The sequence below is a fragment of the Pyxicephalus adspersus genome, chromosome 12 (genome assembly GCF_032062135.1).
Source record: "Pyxicephalus adspersus chromosome 12, UCB_Pads_2.0, whole genome shotgun sequence".
In the NCBI taxonomy this organism is placed as follows: domain Eukaryota; kingdom Metazoa; phylum Chordata; class Amphibia; order Anura; family Pyxicephalidae; genus Pyxicephalus; species Pyxicephalus adspersus.
Window position 1 is genome coordinate 28,387,779 of NC_092869.1, and position 22,779 is coordinate 28,410,557.

Genomic DNA, 22,779 nt, shown 5'->3' on the forward strand with positions numbered 1-22,779 from the left:
AAAGACAAAACCTTGAGTAACTAATATCATGTAGCAAAAATAAGAGCTAAAATATTCACAAATTGTATCCAAACATAAAAACGCTCTTAACTAATAAGAATCCTTGGAACATCACATAAGTCAATGGAAGAGTAATTTCTGCAGACCAGGTTTGTGTTACTTCCTCTATCTTTCTGCATCACCATTGTTATTAAATTCTCGAAGTCAGATCTGAATCTAACTGTAAGAAACATTGCCCAATATCTAAAATGTGCCAAAGACAACAACTCTATTGTAACTAGCCCTCATAGTGGGTAAAATGGGCCTTCTTACGTCTATGTATATGGTAAAATGTATGTAACTGCATTCCTTATTACATGTAAAAAATTAAATTCATTAAAAAAGTAGGAATGTTCTATTGGAAAAAAGCAGAACCACATAATACATGTGTTTTCTTTATTGTTTTAAGCAGGTAAATATTACTGTATGATCAAACAAACAAACAAACAAGTATGGTGCCCTGCGCTATAAAAACCCCACTGATAGCTGCAATTAATAAATGTGAAGCAGAAATGAGTGGGCTCTCTATTTGAATATATATTCATAATCAGTAAAACTATGTGCTTTACTATTATAAAAATCATAAGTGTGCATAGACCTTGCGGCTGATGTGTATGCACAGGTTTAACATACTTAGTTCCTACCTCCATATTAAAGGGGAGCTTTGCAGTGAAATAAAAATTGAAAAGCCCAGCACCATATACATCTGCCCCACCATGTCTAAACATTCAATTTCCTAGTATATTCAGAGAAGTCATTCTTACAGTAAGGATTACAATCACCTCCCAAATCCTTAAATGGCATTTGGATGACTTCCCTACAATGATGAAATGCAGAAACAAAAAGTAAAATCATATTTAGCTTCATAAACAATTCCTATTCTTCTCTTCTAACCTTCTATAGTTGCCAGAATCTGACAAGCGGTTAAAAAGCCCAGCATGACTTTACTGCCAGCTCAGAAACAAATGTGTAACATCAGAGTGTCTGCAAGACACTCACTGCTAGCCTCCATTGTACCACCCAGATTAACCAAATAAAACCGCAGATCAACGGATATGGATGACAGCACTGGTTTTTAAACCAGCCGCAAAACATTGGAAAGGATAGATATTTAGTCACCTCACTCTACACTGAAAAAGAATAGCATATTCTACTAAGTGCATTGGGATGCAATTCACATTTTTGACAGCCTCCATTAGTCACTTTCTTCCAAGTGTGTGCAATGTTTTGTCCGCACCGTGTGCTGTACCGTCTTCTAACATCTAAGCCACTGCAGGACACAGCAGTGAAGCATTGGGTCACGGAATGAACTACAGCATGCATTGGGGAAAACAGGCAGTGGCCAACCCAGAATTCTTTTAAGCTGGGTGAGAAGAAATTTTAGGCAGGTGGCAGCCCCTGTATTATGACCCAACTGTTCTATAACCACCCAAAAACAGCCGGGTGGTTACTAAAATGTGCCAGGTGGTGTGGCCAGCTAAAAGGGGCTGGGGAGAACACTACAGGCATTTAATACTGTTAGAAGTGTCAAATGGTAAAAAGCTGAAGGAGACTGCACAGTTGAGATAAAATGGGATGTAGGAGGAGACACATGATGCTAAAGTGGCTGCAATAATACTTGATGATCTTTCCCCGATGAGAGGAAATTTGAAACATTAACATGAATAAAAAAAAAGTGTGTGTGTGTGTGTGTGCGCGCGTGTGTCCATTTTACAACAAACTCTTAGAGGTCAAGAACAAGACTTACCTTCCATGACCACACATTGACAATCATGTCATGTTGGTATCCCACCGACACAATGTATTTGGAGCTAGGAGAGAATGCCACACAAGCCACTCCATACTTGTGTTCCTGAAGTTCTGCAACCTGTGTTCTTTCAGCCACATCCCAGACCCGTACAGCTGGCATGTGCCCACTCTGAGAAAAAAAAAAACAGAACAAAAAATTCAGAAAACTTATTTCCAGACTAACAATCGTACAAAATGTAAAGATACAGCAACACAGTTCAAATGAAAAGAAATCAAGTACTATACATATACTAAAAAAGTGTAACACGCCTCCATCAAGCCTGATGAATTTGATGTGTACAGAGGTCACCCAACATTGTTCATGGATCTGTCATGAAGATGTTTCATTGCCTTTTTATACATACATTTATTTATACATACACACACAAACACATATACACAAACGTCAGGATTTTAACTGGTTGCCAAGGGCTAAGTTTCCAACTTATGTCTTCTATGTTCTTTGCTTCAATCTTCAGAGCCCGGCCACAACAAGGTACCGATTCTAGCATGTACCATCATCATCCCTGCACATGGAGTTTTACTAAAATATATTCAGTGAGGCAAACTGAAGACAGGAAGATAAAAAAAAGGCCAGCTGTAATTTGTGGACAACCACTGGAAGCAGATATAGCCTCCACCTAATGTCGTCTCTCTACTTGAGAATTTTATAAAGGGTTTTATGGCCTGTAAAAATGGACATATGTCTACAGATGAAAAAAAAATCCCAACATCTGGGATGGACTATAAATAGATGTCCTGCAGAAACCGGGCAATGACAAGATGGAAAGAAAATACACTGCCAACATCTGTGTAGTCTAATTATGGAGAACAGTGCAAAAAGGAAATATTGGTGCAACTGAACCAGGACTACTCACATTACCTCACTTTTACCAAACGTGCCTATTTCTTTCCCCCCAGGGTGTGACTACTGAGTAAGCAGTCTAACACTTTTTTGTATAAAGAAGTAAGGTGCCAACTGAAGGGAGATAGAGCCCGGTATTCTTCATCACACCATGGCCATTGCCTATTTCAGTCATGCTGCAGCGTCCCTGAATGACTTCCCTGCTCAATCAAGCATCCACACACAGATGGCTCCAGTGCTTTTGTTTCGGGATGACTGACCTACATACAGTGGAAGCGTTTAAAGAAACACCATGCTGAAATGTTACTGTTAGAAAAAGCAACTGATTCACGCAAGTATGGATCGACACCTTTTATAGTGTACATGAATGCATTTTATTCTTCAATGAAATGTTCCCCCCCTATTTTATTTTGGTCTTTATTGTTAAGTTGTTCGCTATTAAGCATGCTACTCCTATCTTTGGAAAAGCTTGCTTGAGGAATTGGTATACTTTGAAATGAAGTAGTCCAGATTTTTTATTATTGAGTCTTCTCTGTCCACACTGATCTAAAACTTACCCACCCCACCCCTTAATGGTTCAATAAATATCAGGACCCGATGTCCAGTTTATTTTACATACTGTTTACATGCTGCCTGGTACAGCCCAACTGTCTTCTAATACAGATGTGACTAGACCGAAACCGGATTATCAGCCGAGACAACTATGACTATTCCTCTTGGGTGGCAAATATCTGACATGTGGAAGAAGGGTGAGAATCTCAAGATTTTGCACTATTAAACACATACCTCTCCTGTGACCAAGAATTTGCCATCTGGAGAAAATGCAAGTGCAGTGATCGTTTTTCTGAAATAAAGACATAAGAAATTTTGTTATTAAAACTGAAATACAAGTGATGTCCTAGCGTATTAAAACCAGAACAGACACCCACCCACCAATATTAACCTACTGATGTACTATGCAAACACTGAAAGATAAGACATGGTGGCCTAAAGCTACTATACCAACAGTTTACACAGGCTAACATCGGGTCAACCACAGTTTATAGTGAAACCAATTAATTTTGTGTTAACTTGTGATAGGCTATGTTAAATTCTATCTTGCTCAACATATATATTAGTGTGTGTGTGTGGATGTACACTGGTGTTCCAGATTACATGGTATGACCCCCTGTACCTACTTTTGATCTCCATATGACAACCATCATCAACACCCCTCCACTTTTTAAATAACGAGTCTCATGGAAAATCAGCTCAATTCCTAAGAGTTCTGCTTTTGGGGCAGATTCTATAATACTGATAGCTGAACAATACTTTAAAAACCATATCGTCCAATGAGCATGACCACTCTGCTTGCCAAGAGGAGAAATAACTCAAAAGCCTCTTGTTTTTTTAGGTTTCATGCATCTTACAGCTACAAGAATCAAACATAACCAAGGAAATCTTCCACCAACTTCCCCGCCTCCCTAATCTTACAGCAAGAGTAACAGAATGCTTGTCCTTCATACTTTGTGTCAAGGACAATTTAGTTCCAGGCTCTGATGTTGTTTAGATGACCTCTCATCACCCAGAGGTGTGAAGGAGAAAATAGGAGTTCTCCAGGTCAATTATTGGTTAAAGGAGCCAATTATAGCACTGGAACTCTGAGAGGGAGACAGAGCAAAATAGCAAGGCTAGCCAGGCCGGAATAAGAAAAAGATCAAATGACCAGAGAGAAAATGTACACAAACAGAGTGCCAATTGTGAGGGACCTGTAGCAAATGTACTAAATAGTATTACATGGGCTAAAAGGACAGGAAATGTTTTATGAACTGTTCTCCATGTCAGTCTAAACTAATACTGTACATTGTTCAATTTTTTGGCAAAAAGAAAATTTTGTCTTTTTTAATTAATAAAAATGGGACAAGGTTAAAATCCCAGTGACACCTTCAATTTCCAGATGCATTAATAACCAAATCTTAAATCTAAACTAAACAGAACCAATAACAAGACCCAAATATGAAAACAAAAACCTGAAAACACTGAGGACATCATTTTTTGGAACAGCAAGGCGTAAAATACACCTGAAAAGGTGAAGTTTCACTGTATGAAACAGCTTCCCACTAATGTTATCCTGGTGATAATCTGGGTTGTTACCAGAGCAGGAATAGAGGTTATATCTTCCAATGGAACAATTTGATGCACTGCCAACTGTCTAGGACAGGACACCCCTCACTCTGGGGAGTTTTGTTTTTTTTTGTTTTTGTTTTTTATTACTTCTAGTTGTGTTTAAAAAGTAAAGGGAACTCTCCCCCATGAGAGGCAGATGGGAAGAGAAAGCTAACAACTGTTTTAATTCCCCAAAAACAAAAAAAAACAAAAATGTGTTCTTACTTGCAGCTGTGATTTCTCAATATTTAGGCAGTTTCACTTTTGAGAATACATGATCAGGCAGATCATTATCGGAGAAAGAGACAGGCGATGTCTACGATGCAACAATCTCTCCTACCTGCCTGGATTGCTCTAAATTTCGGACAGCAAATGTGAACAGAATTAAAAAATGATTGTTCCAATATACAGTGTTTCACACACTTATTTGTGAGGAATCCTTCTTATACCACGGATCAAATCTGTGGACAATTGGTGACTGATCTATGTACAAGATCAATATATAGATTTTCATAAAGCACATAAAACTCACCTGGAGCTGTTTAGAATATGATGCTGTTTGTTTTTTCGGGGATTTAATAATACAACAACGCACCTAAATGAAAAAAAGAAAAACATCAATAAATAAGGGCATCTGGAGATAGTTAAAAAAGAAGCTAGAATGACAAAATAAATAAAAAAACAGAGCTTAGATTACCCCGAAGGAGAATGCTACCATTTGCAATGCCTCTAACCTTCTTTTGCCCAACATGGCAGCTTGCACAAACAAACTTACATTGTATTGTATTGTTACAATTGCTACATTACATTGTAAGCACCAAAGCAGATGAGCTCCAATGTATGGTATTAGAAGCTATTTTACATAAAGCAAGGACACCCCTAAACCTATTAAAAAGGCAAAAAAGTAATAATAAATTTCAACCTCTTTCCCTGTTTTCTAGGTTTTTACAGTAGAACCCCGGTTATCCAGAACTCCGTTTTCTTGATTGCTCCCGCAGCCTTAGCGGAGCTGTGGCATGTGTTCTCCATCCAAACAGAGCTCCGCTTCATGATTGGCTGAGAAAAGAGAAACCCTGATGATGCTTGAGCCAGGTTTTCCTTTTCTCAGCCATTCAGCACTAGAGGTGAATGAGGACAAGTCTCCACATTCAAGTCTAGTGCTGAATCACTGAGTAACCTCAGTTAACCAAAAACTACACTTATCTGGAATTGCCTATTCCCTGTGGGTGCCGGATAACCGAAGTTCTACAGTATTTCTAATGGCAGCTGTCAGATATCAAAACATAATAGTGGTACAGAGCAAAGAAAACCTCTCAAAGCTCCTTCTTGACACTGATGTGTCACAGTTCAAAAGAAATTTTAAAGAATTTCCCTCACTTTGCCAGGCGCCGCTGTATCTGAGGTCTGGAAAGTGTTTCTGTGAAAAGAGATCGTTTATCAAATCCCTGGAATATCTTCTTCTTTGTTTGTAGATAATTTACCATTTTTGCCACACTTAAACACTAAATAGTATTATGAATATATATAAAATCAATAAGAGAAAGAAAATCTTTACTATCTCAATTTCTGTCCTGAGCAATGAAAATATTCATTTAACAATTACTATCTAAAAAAACTGCCACGTATAGATTACAGTGTGTATGCAAGTAAAATAATCTGCGCCGGGTGTCAACTATGCAAGGTACGCCACGGCCTCTGTGTGCTCCTTTAAAACAGATCTCACTTTGTAACTTGACATTCCTCAATGCTAGGATAAAGACATTCACTGCATGGGGCCGGGGCCTGGTCCTAAACTCAGGGCCATAGTAAGATAGCAAAACTAGTTTCAGAGACTTGTGAATAACCAGGTTGTCCTGGTTGCCAATATACAGGGCCTTGTTGCCATATAATTTGAACAAACATCTTCATATACAATTATATGTGAATGTAACATTTTATGCACCCTATTTCACAGGTAAAGCCCCCTTTGTATTGGCATACAAAAGGCAAGAAGTCATTCACGGAGCACAGAGAATTGCACATGCCAAGGAGAGATGAAGGGGAATAAGAGAAAGGGTTGTGCGAAGGAATAGATTTCTGCTGAAGTAGTCATTTGTTATCAAGTTCAGAACCTGCATTGCAATTAATAAAAAATGGTTTATGGAACAGAAACCCTGCAACTAAGCATTTTAAATATTTAGTTTTTATTAACCTACATTTCTGAAACTGGCGACAGGTTCTCTTTAAATGGCAATTGTTGCATAATTTTTTTTTTTTTATATATATATATATATATATATATATATATATATATATACACACACATATACACATATATATATATATATATATACACATACATACACACACACACATATACACACACACATATACATACACACACACCAAAGAACTGTAAAGTTAAACTAAAATTTTAAAATTTTGTGATGAATTGTTAAATCTATATGCCAGACCAGAGATCAATTTAAACTATGAAACACAGGCAGCCAATACACAGAGGACTACACTTACGTTTACTCTCCGTGCAGACACAATATATTTCATTCCAGGGAATGCTTTATCATTATTTAAAAACCGAACATAAAAATGGTTTGCGCTAGACCCACTGCTGAGTTTTTGGGAACTTGTTAAATCTTTTTTCTATCTTGGTATACCAAACAAGGCAAATAGGAGAGCCAGACAGGCAGCCACAGGCTCTTTGCAGCCCGTCTGCCCCTGTCAGGATGTGTTATATTAGTGGATAGAGCTAGAGGCCTGCAAAATGAACGGAAAGCTCAAGCACTATCCAATACAATGGATGAGAAGGCGTGTTATAATAGAGTGTAACCTCTAATATGTAGCCATATGGAGGACAATGAAAACAAAACAATTTTTACTATGCTGGTATATGATATGAGAGATAAACCTAGAATAACCTGGTTGTATGTAAATCTAACCTTCGAAACAGCTTTATCGCCAGACACTACAAAATTTTCTCTTAATTTCTACTAAGATTATGTTATTTACAGAGCTATTAAAAAAAAAAAAAGGAAGAAGTGGTATGAGTGGAGTAGGTGCAATGCAAACATGGACACATTTGGGTTTAGGACAGATTGTAACTTCAGATCTAACTGCAATTTGAATATAGAAGAATACAAAATATCGATTTTGTATTTTACTTTTGGACACTTTTGGTTGTCTTTAGATATTAAAGTGTGTACTATGCTGCCACTAACAAATTCAACATTTAGCCCTATGAACACTGTATTAAACACAGAATGACTGTAGAATGAACAGGTTGCATGTAATACTTAGGAACCTAACTTCTGCCAAATTAGGAAGAGAAATCTGGCAGTCACTTGGAGTTACTGGCAGCCACATTTTAGGTACCAGAACGCTATAACTAATCCCATTGAGCGCATCGAGAATGCCTAAACCCTGCGGTGCATTAAAATGCAAAAATGTAGACCAGCTTTTCATTTCATTGGTTTAGTGGTTTTCATTGGTTTAGTGGTTTCATGCCCTGCTCCAGAGCAAAGTGATGGGAAAGGAAAGTCACAGCCAGTGACTATGACCTGGGTAGGTAACTTGAACAAAAGTCACCTTGGGCTTTGAGTTGCTTGAATTTGACAGAGGGCGATACGTGGAGGCATCTCATGACCATTGTATATGACACTTCACTACTCCCCAGTAGGTACGTTATATTTTAATTAGATACACAATTTATATTATAATTTATATTTTTATTTAAACTGCACAACTGAAAAACAACCGCACAAACAAACCATTTTTGGCTCAGTATGTATCATTGCCCAGTCAGACAGGTTTGCAGCGTTTGTTTAAAATAAAACATTCAAATCTACAGTCATAGCAAACATTTGTATTTATAGATGATATTTACATACAACCGCAATACGAGAACAAAATTTACATCATACAAGTCCCATACATCAGTACATGATGTATTCAATGTCCAGGGCAAAACTAGGACATAGAATGAAGTTCTTAGTGCAGATATCGTTAACATCATCAATTTGTACAGGATGGCATGACTATTGGATAATTATGTGGGCATTGTAGATCCAAGGACAGTCCTTAAAACTCTGCAGGGGAAAAACACTCTCAAATCAGTCTCTTGTTCCTATAAAATAGGATTAGCTTGCATAATGTCAAATTGGCTAAAATCAACCAATATCCAAGATCTGTGTAAGAGTAAACTGACGGCTTAGTTGTTGCTTAGGTATTATTAAACATTATTTATAAAGTGCTAAAGAATTACACAGCGCTGTACATGAAGTAAAACACATACAAACAATGACACAGGAGGAAGAAAGAATCCTGCTCAAAAGAGATTTTTGGAGATTGTATCACTGTAAACTATTTCCGTCATTAGGATATTGGTATGATCTTGTGAACAAATCCAGAGCATTTTTAGTCCTCTTTAAACTATGCATGCGTAGTGACATTTTTAGGAGAAGCAGTCACCCGACCTCACATCCAAGAAGATGTAAGGAGGAGAAGATGGCAATGCCCGCGGCTTTGGGACGGTGCAGGACCAACTGGAAAAGTTCCCCTTTCACCCAGAGGAGGCCCAACACTAAAAATGACCAAGCCAATTGGGGGGACAGTAGTGAGGAGTTTTTTGTTTTTTAATTAACGAATTAAAGAGCTGGGGTCTTCTCTTTAAACGTGGTGGTGGGTGGGCTGCAACAAACCTTTGTTCACAGGAGATCAATATACTGATTAATTAGTAACATTGGGATATTTTTAAGAATCGACAGTCCCTGTGTTAGAGTAAACTTGCAGTAAAATGAACACATTCCAGTTCCACAACACTCCAGTTTCTCCAACACGAAAAGCAACAGATTATGTCAGAGACACAAAGTCAATAACATGGGAAGAAAAAAAAATGTCTAGAGTTAAAAAGTCACAGGCAAGGAGCAGACTATTGTTCCAGACTGATCCAATTCCTGCATCACCTGCTGCACACAACTCGGGAAGTAGCACCTCATCAATAAACCTGGTCATATCCCTGTGCAGCTGTAGATATTCAGGTCTGTATGCTGGAGGCCTAGCACGTAACTGTATATTGCATCACCAATGTGTCTGTAAACTCAGCATATGTGTTCCATGTGTTCTTCTCAACAGGGGCCTAATGTAAGGAAAAAATGGGCTGTGCAATGTGAATACAGCTGGACCAAACATATGGATTTAGAATTTCCCCTTTTTGAGAAGGTGAATGGGACTCTATCGACAAAGTTCTTTCAGATTTACATTACACATTAGGTGAATTTTACAATGCAGTGGTGGATACAAGGATGATGGTGGGAAAAATTCTTCCAAAATTATATTTGTCTGGATACTACAATCACTGTACATTATCTTTGTGTAGAGGAGGCGCCACAAAGCCCATATTTCTTGCATGTACATAAATAGGAGAACAAGGCTAGTCTGTTCTAAAAAAAAAAAAAAAAAAAAAAAAAAAAATAAATAAATAAATAAATAAATAAATAGTTATGCAATAAAGGTAATTATGCAAAATTAGAAAGTGCCAATTTTACATTTCGACAGTCCTCAAACTTTACATAAACTACACTCATCTCCTCCATGGTTGGAGTCTAACCACCGTTAAGATATACTGCACTTTAGAAGGTGTCTAGCAGGATAACGGAAACCTGCTAGCAACAAAACTTTAAAGTTCTTTGTGCTAATTTGTTCTTCTATGTGATGCACGAACATTTCATATGTACATTATAGCTAATAAAACAAATGAAAACAAAAACTGCCGCCCTGCTTTTTGCTTTATGTGTTAGTTTGACTATGCCTACATTGTTGCCCGGAGCCACTTTTGGCAAATAGATATTGCCTATAAATTTAGCTGCCTATATAGATCTGCTCATTTGTTTGCAGTCTGAACATATGATTGGGGGGGGGAGATAAGCTATTGTGACAGCTTGAATGGTCAGATTTTGTGATGAGGTGTCAGCACCATCTGGTGCACACTGCTCTCCAGGTTGGCATTTACAAAGCCAATGTCTGTGTCACCTGGACCTTAAAGCAAAGCAAGTGGAAGTAAACCTAAAATTTGGACACTGCTAAAGTAACCCTTACAAACTCAATATTTGAAGCAATTGAAACTTTGTACTAGAACAAGCCCTAGAAGATCTCTCTAAACGCAAACTCACTGAAAATGCTGCCCCATAGGAATTCTGGGCAGATATGTAATCAACGGAGTGAAGAAGCAATCTTGCCACTGTCACTATACATCTGCCAGGAATTTAGCAGTCTATAGGGTACATGATGAAAAGACTTAGTGTTAGCATGCTCTTTTATAACCACATCACAAGTAGATTTATTAGAGGCCTCGGTGCAAAGAAAGATTTGTAAACATCTTTAAAATTAATAAAACCCAAATGGATTTAATCAGATCAATGTGAGAAGTGCTTGGCAATCTATCCAGCACATAACCATGTAGTTGTATCATATCTACACATGGAATTATTGCTTAAAAAGATCCAGTCACCTGACCATTAAATTACCAAAAAGTTCCCAAAAGATACTAATGTTCATTAAGTATTTTACGTCACCAGCCTCAGCAGAGCTGTCACTTTAGTAACATAGGGGGGCGATTGTTATAACTCTCAGGTTTTAGGGAACCCCCTGACAATAATATTATCTAAAGCTCATTGTGCAGTCGGCATTGGAAAGAATGCCTCTTACACTGCTGGCAATTTAGAAGAAATAAATTGTTCAAATATGATCATTGGTGTCAGAGGTAGCTGAACCTAGCATGCACAAATTGTTACTCCAAGAACTCCATTTGAGAAGCACTGTTCTATAATATCTTTCGTCATGCCTTCCCTGGCAGCTACATGAAAGGTCTTGTAGGGAAGTGAAGAGAGACATGGATAAGCTGGGCCAGCACAGTCCGTAATTCGCCACCTAGAAAGGGTGGCCAATTATGATGTACAAGGAGGGATGGGACCAGTGCTTTTGAAATGGACTACTGCTGAAGTTAAAACTTTCCAGCCAAATCAAAGAGCATTGCAAAAGAATAAAATATTTTATTGGTAGCTAATAAAAGAAAATACACAGCAGTAAGCTGCAGTATGTTGGTGACCAGGTATCTTTAAAAAGACGTTTGCACTGCCCATCAGGTGTTGTACAGCTTTAGGTCTAAAACAGAAGTTGTGTAAATAGTTACTAAGCTTTAGATACTGAAATGAGCAGTCTATAAATGCCAGCTGCCATCAAAATTGCAGCAAAACATTCTTTCTGCAGTACAGTAATTCCTGCACAACAGCATCACTGAATAAGACTTCTCCCTGCAAATGTCATTGGTGTTAAACTCAGATTGTATTGTGCCCATTAAGAACAATTCAGAAGATATTAGAAGTGGCACGTTTCTGCTTCACCTCTTACATTATAGCTGACAGGTCTGAACGGTATGCTTCCATAATACAAAATAGGAGAGATTCCTGGTGTAACATGTACATTTCACCTAGAGGGAGGAGAGGACACTTCCTATCCATTTAACGGGAGGGTGTATCTCCCACAATACACATTTTCATGACAAAACTTTGGAGAAGGAGTAGTTAAAAAGATCTGAAAACCAATCCAGTCTACTCACATCTGGGCGTTTAGTTTTCCATGTGTGACGAGAATACAGCGACTTAGCAGCAAGAAGTCTCTGGGTATTACTGTAAACTGTTGGCAACTTTAACAAGGAAAATTAAGAAAGTCCAGAGCTGTAATGACTCACCTCCAACCATTGTGACCACCTGACGGATTGAGAACACATATTGGGCCTGATTTAATAAAGCTCTCCAAGGCTGGAGAGGATACACTTATCAGTGAAGCTGGGTGATCCAGCAAACCTGCAATGGATTTCCTCAAAGTCTATTGTCATTTGTTAGTAAAGGTTTTTAATCCTGGACCAGATCCATTCCAGGTTTACTGATGAAAGTGTATCCTCGACAGCTTTGGAGAGCTTTAATAAATCAGGCCCAATGTGTAAACATATTCTAATATCCAGCAGATATAACATGCATGTACCTAGAGTTTCCTGTATAAATATACTGCACACTCTAAAAACTCACTTCATCTCACAGGCTTGCCATCTGATTCTGCCTCTATACATTCCAACTGTTTGGCTACCCACCATAACGAAGGATCAAAAGGAATGAATGAAATTGAAGCGTTATCTGTCAGAACAGCTCAATACTTGCTTGGCAGCAGGGTTCTAGATGTCGTGCAGATATGTGCAAGCACCGCAGCATTTTATTTTTCAGTTATTCATGGCAGGTTATTGAAAGTTTGTGCTTTGAGTTAGACTTGAAATTTAATATTTACAAGGCATATGAATTTATTTTTAATGCACCAATTTCCATTGCAAAGGCAAATATTACTTTGTATAAGTAGCATCACCACTGCGCAGAAGAATGATATGTTTAAGGGACCCAGCAGGCCCAAATAATACAGGCTGTCTAAAGAAAAGTAAAAGGGAAGGGCATATACCAGTCACTCTGCACAATTAAGGAGCCGCCCCAACCACAGATATGGCAATAAAATACATTAAGCACACCAAGAACACACACAGGTCCATAAATATTTGGACAGACAACTTTTTTCTAATTTTGGTTCTGTACATTACCACAATTAAATTTTGAATGAAACACTCAGATGCAGTTGAACCGCAGACTTTCAGCTTTAATTCAGTGGGTTGAACAAAAAGATTGCATAAAAAAGGAGGAACTAAAGCCTTTTTTTAACACAATCACTTCATTTCAGGGGCTCAAACGTAATTGGACAAATTAAAAAGCTGAAAATAAAATGTTCATTTGTACTACTTGGTTGAAAACCTTTTGCTGGCAATGACAGCCTGTAGTCTTGAACTCATGGACATCACCAGATGCTGGGTTTCCTCCTTTTTAATGCTCTGCCAGGCCTTTACTGCAGCGGCTTTCAGTTGCCGTTTGTTTGTGGGCCTTTCTGTCCGAAGTTTAGTCTTCAACAAGTGAATTGCATGCTCAATTGGGTTCAGATCAGGTGACTGACTTGGCCATTTAAGAATATTCCACTTCTTTGCTTTAATAAACTCCTGGGTTGCTTTGGCTGTATGTTTTGGGTCACTGACCATCTGTATTATGAAACACCTGAATTAAAGCTGAAAGTCTGCAGTTCAACTGCATCCGAGTTGTTTCATTTAAAATTAATTGTGATAATGTACAGAACCAAAATTATAAAAAAAATGTAACTTTAAAAAAAAAAAAAAAAAAAAAAAGATACATTTGTAACATAATGATCTTCCTATTGGTGCCCAACAAGGACTGTGGAGGCTCCGATTCATTGATCAGTTCAGGGTTAAGTGAAGTATTACCATTATCATTAGTTGCATTATCTTTGGTATTACTAAAGAAATGCAAAATATTGGTTTGCTTTTTCTCACGCATTATGCATTTTTTTTCATTGGAACCCAAGACCAAACAAGAAATAATAGTTATAAAAGTCAAACTATTTGATGGCATTAAATATAACAGTTAAAAAGAATAGACACTTAAGGTCATATTTACCCAAAAGAGCATCTGAGAAATCAATAAAATAAACGACGACGAGAAACAACCATTGATCTAGTGACTAATACCTCCACCCCACTTCAAAAATACCCCCAACTATTGGTTTGGCACTTGGAAGCCAGCTGGAAAGTCACAGGCGAAAGATGCACTTTTGCATGCCAGCCAGTGTAAACAAGGCCTTTACGCAGCTAATGGGATAGCAACAAAAGGGCCAAACGCCTGTGCAGCGGGTGAGAGAAAGGGAACGCTTTGCTCAGCTGTTCTGAAGAACATTTGTGTAAACCTTCCTGTAGAATTAAATGGAACAGGTCCAGCTAGAGCTTGTGAGGACATGAAGTTGTACAAGGACATACAGGGAGAAGGAGCAAGCAATGCTTAGGCCACTGAAGGAGTTAAGAGCGTGATGCAGATGTTTGGCGTGACGCGTGGAGCTGCTCGGTCTCTGACACACACTGCTATCACCTAACAGGCTGACAAATCCGGCTTTTCTCCAGATACAAACAAGAACAGTCCAGAGGAGCTGATTCAACTCTTACTACACATAATCACAGTTAACCCTGCAGGCACAAAAGTTTTTAAAGGTAAACGTAAAAAGGGTTTTTAAAGAAGTGGAAAAATACTTATTCAAAACTTTGCAAAAGGAAAGTGAAGGATGACACAAGAAACCGGTCACAGGACAGATACACACGGATGGCCTCTTAGCTCTGTTCACCGTTCTTGTTGGACGTTTGTCCACCCTTAAGTTAGCTACACAGAGGAGACCGGCAATAACATTGCTTCCTCATACCAGTGAACTGCTGCAAGTAGTTTCTACCAACGGCAGCCCTATAGAGAATGAATAGGGGTGGCAGTGAGCAGTCGTGTACAAGGTGCCAGCCACCGAGAGCTGAATTAACGTCTAAACCAAGCCCAACGCATCTTCAAAAAGCATTCAGCACAAAGTATAACAAACAAAGGAGACAATCCCAACACTTCTTCAGTTCACCCATACAGGGATAAAGAAACTTAAAAATGGCTAGCTTAAAGCTGAACTAAAGTTCCACTTTTAAAAATATTGGATCAGGCAGGGAATTATTGCAGAAAGGGACAGGGGATGTCCATTCTGCAATAAGCATTCTTACCTGCCTGATGGCTGGCAATCCTGGATTCCCTTGGGGTAGCTGGGGCTGAATGAACTGCCGTATGCCTGAACAGGAGTTACGTCATCCCTGCCCAGCCAATTAAAATGGCCAAAAGTCGCAACTAGAAAGAAGAATGAAGAAGATGGCGGCACCCTGTGATTGAACAGGGAAAGGGGAGTATAGCAGGGTTTAGTTCTGCTTTAAAATCCAAAGTGCCTTTTCTACCAATACTTGTCCACTGGTAGATTTCCCCTAACCTCCCATTCTGTGGGCAAATTTTACATTTCTACTCATGTTCTCCCCTGATAAAATGGTCCCCAGACAAAAAAAAAAAAAAAAAAAAACTTGACATATCGACTATTTATTTACTACTTGATCTCATTGACATACAAATATGACTGAATCAGCCCTGACGTACAATTATCGTTTAATTAAACCTTTTATAAAGTGAAAGAAAAATATTTACCTAGTACACACTACACAATTGCAATTTAAATGTCCTGAGTTTTCAGTTATACTTTAACATTGAAGCATGAGATGTATGAGAATATTCTAAACATTGAAAGGCTAGTTCATACATTTACTGTAATGAAGGAAGTGCAGCCACTCCTACAGGACGTACATAAAAAGTGACAGATATAATAATAGAGTTTTATGGCTGTAAAAATACAAGTTAACGTGAGCCAATACGCCCATAGTTCCATAACACATAGTATTTATAAAGTAGGAGTAACACACCTCCAGTTACACATACCATATTATGGGTGGAGCACACAACAGCCCAAATTAATGTTGGGTAACACAAAGCTCTATTTTCCTTGTGTCCTGAAGTACAACACTTACAAACATACAATACTGCACTCTTACAAATCTTAAAATCTGCTCCGCAGCTCGCTAATCCGGCTCATCACAACAGGAAAAATAAGATAAAGATTGAAGCAATTACAGGATCACCCAGGTGACAGGGCTTAAGAAGACCACTGGCTTTTGTCTGACTTTGACATTTACTTGTTGCTTTCCAAATAAAGTTGAATTTTTAGAGGGAAAACTGAGGCATGTTTTCCAGAAGAGCAGTTGTTACAGAATATTGCACATGCAAAACATGATGTTGCTCCAGCTGACTGCTCATCAGAAGTTAAAAAGTTGTGGTCAATATTACTTTGTGACAGATATTTTGTATTAAAATACTCATTTTTAAAGCAAAGAATTCCTAGAGCATTTTGGGTAAGCTAAAGCAGTATTAATGGAGGATAGGCCTCAAGATCAGCCTTATTGGGCCAGTTTTGACAGATTGGTTTATTTGCTTTTCCTCCTGGCCAGACTGACTACTCTTCTTCCCAACCCCATAGAATAAAGCAGCTGGAGCAGGTCCACTGCACCAAATTCTATAATCTCAGAAGCCTCTCAATCAGAAGTCAAACACACTGCTGGGCTGGCCCATTGAAGCCATTCAACACAGTGAAGATATAGGAGGATGCTTTAGCATCACCTACAGTAGTCCTAAAAGCACCGCTGGCCAATGACCAAAAAAATTTGTATGGTCCAGCTCACTCTCCTAAATGTAGGCATAAATACCTTTCTTTTACCACTGCGGCGGTCAAGATGGAAAGAGAAACCTGCAGCATCCTGGGATATGTGGCACAAGTATCCCAGGAGGCGGCGGGTTTCTCCTTCCGTCTTCACTGCCACAAGGGTAAAAGAAAGGTATTTTATGCCTACATTTAGGCTGTGGCCTGCTCCTTCCACACATACATCATCCGAGGCTCTCCTATAATGTAAAAAAACTGCATGTGAAGTGAAATTTTTTTCCCCACATCTTCAGGAAGACATTACCGAATCTATCACCCAAATTCGTCTGACTCAAGACGAACCTGGAAGAAAGAAGACAGTGGCCTGGACACAACGGGAAGAACTTGAAAGAAGCAGAGCCGGCACAGCAATTACTGGGCTTGTTTTATAGACCGTTCAAAAGCTTGTCATCAAACAGGAATTTTGTTTTTTTGCATAAATGTTTCGCTTTAAGATAGTCTAAGATAGTGCTTAGTGGGAAGATATTTGGTTGCATTTAGTCTTTCTTACCATAATCTGGAAATACAATGAATAAACTCCAATGACAAGTTCGGTGCGTTACAGGCAAGCTGAATAGTTAACTGGCCTTTTTCTATACAGAACTGTTGTACCCTTCAATTGAAGCCACATATAAAACAAATAACACCTCATCAAATCTAGGCCTTGACGTCAAAGAGTTAACAGGACACAATAGAGTTCCTGTCCATAACTAGCTCACAGCGATGTGTTATCGTCAGTTCTGAGGTGCCAGCTTCCCCAAATCACACTAAGCACAACAGAATTTACATCCTTCCTGGTCGTCTGGAGCCAAAACAAAAAAAAAAATAGGATTTAGCTGTAAAAATAAATAGCAGAAAACCCCCATGGCGAGACAAGACAATGAGATTTTAGAACATGAAGGTGAGGGTTGGGGGGAGCTGAAAATTGTTCCTGGCGACACTGACAGGCGTATGAACATAAAGCAGACCTGGAATTTAGAACCATTCAGCTATGAGAAAAGTATTGGAATGCTGTAACAGGTGAAAAGGGGCAAGACAAGACAAGAGTGTGATAACAGAGCCAAGACAAGGCAAACAGGAATGTGTAAACCCGACGGCTGTAAAACCCTAATTAGATGAAAGTCCTGAAATATTTGGTAATTAAAAGATGAAGGGTTGGCAGTTATAAAAAAAAAAAAATTGAGCAGCTTTTTAATTCATTAAGTCGTTTCTTTTTTTGTTTTTTAATGCAAGCAGTGCACATATTTGAATGTGATCTGCCATTAGCCTATTGCAGTCCCAATACCACCCAGAGAGTAAAAGTAGTAATGTTAGGACACGAAGAATGGTAACAGAAGGAGAAGGCAGAGAAGATCATTACTGTGCTGCTTTTCCCTTAATTGTCCAATCACATGCTGGAACAGACAGAGGATGACCTGGGCTCAGTAGAAGCAAGCAGGGCAATGAACAGAATAATAAAAGGGAAATCTAAAAAATGAAGTTAACTAGTGCACAAAGCCCAGGTTTTGACTATTTTTTTACTGGATGGGGTTCATGCATAAATGATCACTCTCTTGGTAAAGCAGAAGTTCAGTTGTGGAAGGTATAGCCATAGCATAAGGTTTGACAGAGTGGTTGCTGAAGAGTGCTGTGTGGTGCCCCGGCAACACTGAAGAAGACCTTGGTATACCCATAATTGTTTTCCCATTTGCATGGACAGTATTGAATTTTCACATTTGCGTAGCATTGGACCGCTACATATGGGACGTGCAATGCACTGCAGGTCGTTCAGCAAGGTTCTTTGGTTTGCCATTTGGAAGTAATGACACTTCAGGGACCAACACGTCTGCAGTAAGGTGTGCAGCTATATACTACATAAGTATTGGGCCACAGTCAGCCCTCCACAATCTCATCAATTACATTTTTAGTTCTGTATCCAGTAATAAAACAAAATTAAAAAAAAAAAAAAAAAAAAAACACAATTTACATACAATGGTTCACAAATATGTGGGTCTGGAAGCACTTCTGACCCTGTTGAGTGTTATGCTGACAAGTATTTATCTTGCTGTCCAGTTCTTTAGGAAACACAGATGAGGAGAATGTTTAATAAGCAAGTCTCACTTGTACTGTTGTTCCATCATATGATGACAGAAATAGGTATCAAAGCAAAACTAATGAGGAGTTTCCCTCACGCTGCATAATACTAAATTCACGTTCTAAATAGAGAAAAGAGTGTTTCTTTCTTGTCAAAGAGGGTTCATACATAAATTATGTGCACGACAATTAACAGAACAAAATATTTTGTAGATGTTAATTCCAACTGCATTAAACAGGAACCAGTTAGGATATAAACATGATAGCTGCATCTGCCAACTTGTTTTCGAGGAGGGGAGCGGAGTGTTTTTCACCCTGAGCCACAATGTATTATTACTCACTAATCTAGGAAACAAATATGCATACCGGGTCTACAGACACGTGACTGGTTGCATACTTGTAACTGCTGCAGTGATAAGCTGCATAAAAGCTAATAAAATCTGCACCTGTATTTCTTCAATAGCAGGTTCGCTTAAAAGTATACAAAGAATCAATTTGTTTTGATTGAGCTGCCAAGGCACTGCACAAATGTGGATACAACTTACAGGATCCCGAAGAATCAAAACGTGTTTTGGTGTGCAAATTAATGGCAGTAACCTATGTTGACCAGTGTTACTACAATGCAAAAGTCGGAGGTCTTCGAGAAGACAAAATGAAGGGATGCAAAAAGGTTCCAGACTGAGAACTGATCTCCTTAAATCAGCATCACTTTCTGTCCTAAATACAATGGCCACTGTCATAAATATAGGAAATATTCCCAATTGGGGCATAAACAGCAACAATTACCCGACAAAGGTTCTATTCTTTGCATTTAGTATTAGATGCTGGTTTTCAAATGTTTATTTGTCCACCTGTCCATACGCTACATTCAGAGAAGACATCTTAGACTCAAGGGGCCTGATTTTATTATTAAACAGGATTTATATAGCGCCAACATATTACGCAGCGCTGTACATTAAATAGGGATTTATTAAAGCTCTGCAAGGCCGGAGAGGATACAGTTTCATCAGTAAAGCTGGGTGATCCAGCAAACCTGCAATGGATTTCTTCAAAGTAATTTGCTATTTTTTTAGCAAATGTTTACAATCCTGGACCAGATCCATACTAGGTTTACTGGATCAACGAGCTCCACTCACTACTAATTCTCCTATTGTAAGGTAATTACAATGTAGACCAATACCAAATTGTCCAGAAAAGTTACAGGGATTGGAACAGTTATCAGGATACAATAAGTTTCATAATAGTTTGCTGAATGTATTATTACACAGTATTTATATAGTGCTGACATTATTACACAGTGCTTACAAAGTCCATATTCATGTCACTAGCTGTCCCTCAAAGGAGCTCACAGTCTAATGTCCCAACCATAGTAATTTGTCTTTAATACAGTCCAAGGGCAATGCTTGGGGGAACCCAATTTAACTGCATGGTTTTGGTATATGGGAGGAAACCCACACAAACATGGGGAGAAGCTGCAAACGTCATGTAGAGAGTGTTTGGCTGATATTTGAACCTGAGACCAAGCATTGCAATGGCCAGAGTGCTAACCACTGAGCCACCATACTGGTGGAAGAGCACACCATGAAGGCAAGGTAAATATTTTGACAGAACGGCTATGTGGATCTAGGAAAGTGATGCAGAGAAATGATTGCAGACATGGGGAGCAAGGTAAGTAGTTCATCAGCAGACTGCACTTGGTAAAATGTTCAGAGCTGCAGGAAAAATCCCTTACAGCACCAGATCACAAAACGTATTTAAACTGATCACATTGGCTTTCATATTGGCTTACAGTGCTATAAACAAGAACTAAAATTGTAAGATTTACCAACTACTGAAGAGACAAACACTTCACATTTCTGCAATTCATACAGCTGTACATTAGAAGACCGGATCAGTCAGCTTTCGTGAGATCGTGCATAATTACAGGTTTTCCCAACGCACTGTAATCAAAAAGACGAAGCATGTAAAACCACAGGAAAGGAGCCCTTAGCATGACCTGAACTTGGGAGGAGGAAAACAGAGCTCCAGGCCTGGGGGCAATGTGTAATGTGCAACACCTGGCTCAGAAATGCCAAGACTGCCAAGGACCTCCCTAATCACCCTAAAGCATCAATAACATGTACACGAGAGGAAAAATATTCCACCAACTTCAAAAGAAGCTGAAAGGCTAATAATGGCTTAGTGGTGATTTAGCGGTACCAAAAAGGTCAACTATTAACTAAAATAAAAAACATGCACCAAAACATGTAGGTAAAACGCTTTAATAAAAAAAAAAAAAAAAAAACACTTGTAATTCTGCAAGTTTTTTTGTTTTTTCTTTTAAATATAACCAGTTCAACCTAAGCTTAGACAGAAACACAAATACTGAAACTTAAAGCACAACTGTGGGCACAATCAGAGCATCTGAAGTTTACTACTGTCCAACAATCTAATCTTACAAATACTGTCAATTTACAGGTGTCTATGACTGCCTCCCTCCAAGTCAGATTCTTACAAAAGTTAAGGAGAATAAATTAAAAGTTTTTAAGTAAGCCTACACAATTCTATACATTCAGGACAATTATAACTCACCTCCCCCCTACAATGAAGTTGAAGTGTCAAATGTATTTAGTACGACAGTGTAAAAGTGAAATAACTTGTTCCAACCAATTTTCTGTACCTACCAAAAGTGGTGCCAAAACTGGCGACAGTCATTGGAACCTTTGGCTCATTATTGCACATTTGGGGAAGAAGGGGGCAGCAATCCCAACTGAATTAAACCCATAGAAAAGCTGCTTTAGTAAATAAAATGAGAAAATTGTTTGAAAAATAATCAAAAACTTTACTTTAGTAAAGTGCAAGTTAAAAATACAATCTTCAAAAAAGGTTTTCAAACATTTTAAGCAAGCTTCATTTAAGACAAAAGAAACTCATGTCAAAAGTCTTTCAACCAGATGGTCAGCAATTAAAAATACAGTTTTGGTATGTCATAGGGAGAAGAATTAGGTAGTTCATGCACAGGAGTTAGATCATTCAAACCCGGTTATTAAAGATGGCGGCAGACTTTGACTGAAGCTCTTATAACAAGTGGCGTGTGGGAGTTGCAGGGTAGAAGGTTACTTTTGATAGTAAAGTCTACCATATTTAGCAAACTTGCTGAACACGGTTTATTCCTGCCCAACACACATGGCCTCCCTCCAGGGTTCCTGCAGAAATCTCTATCTGGTATTTACTGCTTGACCTTTTAGAACGCTAAGGTCAACTTCATTCAATGTGTTCCTGTCTAACAGGTGATGGCATTTACAAATATTTCACTTTAAATTAAAGCCAGAAACTTCCTTAGTTCCACTGCACATCTGTGATCTTGAACAATCTTGTTTTCAACTTTTTATAAAATTCTTGACTTTATAAAGTTTTGTCATGATTACATTTCTGTGCCCATAATGTTTTATAGCATTTGATTGGTTAATGTTTTGTTTGTTACAAGTTTTGGACACACAGGGCCTGATTTATTAAAGCTCTCCAAGGCTGGAGAGAATACACTTTAATCAGTGAAGCTGGGTGATCCAGCAAACCTGGAATGGATTTCTTCCATTTGCTAGAAACTGTTTTGAATCCTAAACCAAATCCATTCCAGATTTGCTGGA

At 38.5% G+C, this 22,779-nt stretch overlaps 1 protein-coding gene across 1 annotated transcript in view; it reads right to left on the bottom strand.

The window, feature by feature from the left end:
- MAPKBP1 (mitogen-activated protein kinase binding protein 1) overlaps positions 1-22,779 on the bottom strand; it is an 80,107-nt gene that overhangs the window by 31,484 nt on the left and 25,844 nt on the right. Inside the window, exons 3-5 of the mRNA XM_072427647.1 lie at positions 5,370-5,432; positions 3,479-3,536; positions 1,787-1,957 (exon numbers count right to left, since the gene is read on the bottom strand). Of these exons, the coding sequence (XP_072283748.1) occupies positions 1,787-1,957; positions 3,479-3,536; positions 5,370-5,432 (292 nt within the window). The remainder of the gene's footprint in view (positions 1-1,786; positions 1,958-3,478; positions 3,537-5,369; positions 5,433-22,779) is intronic.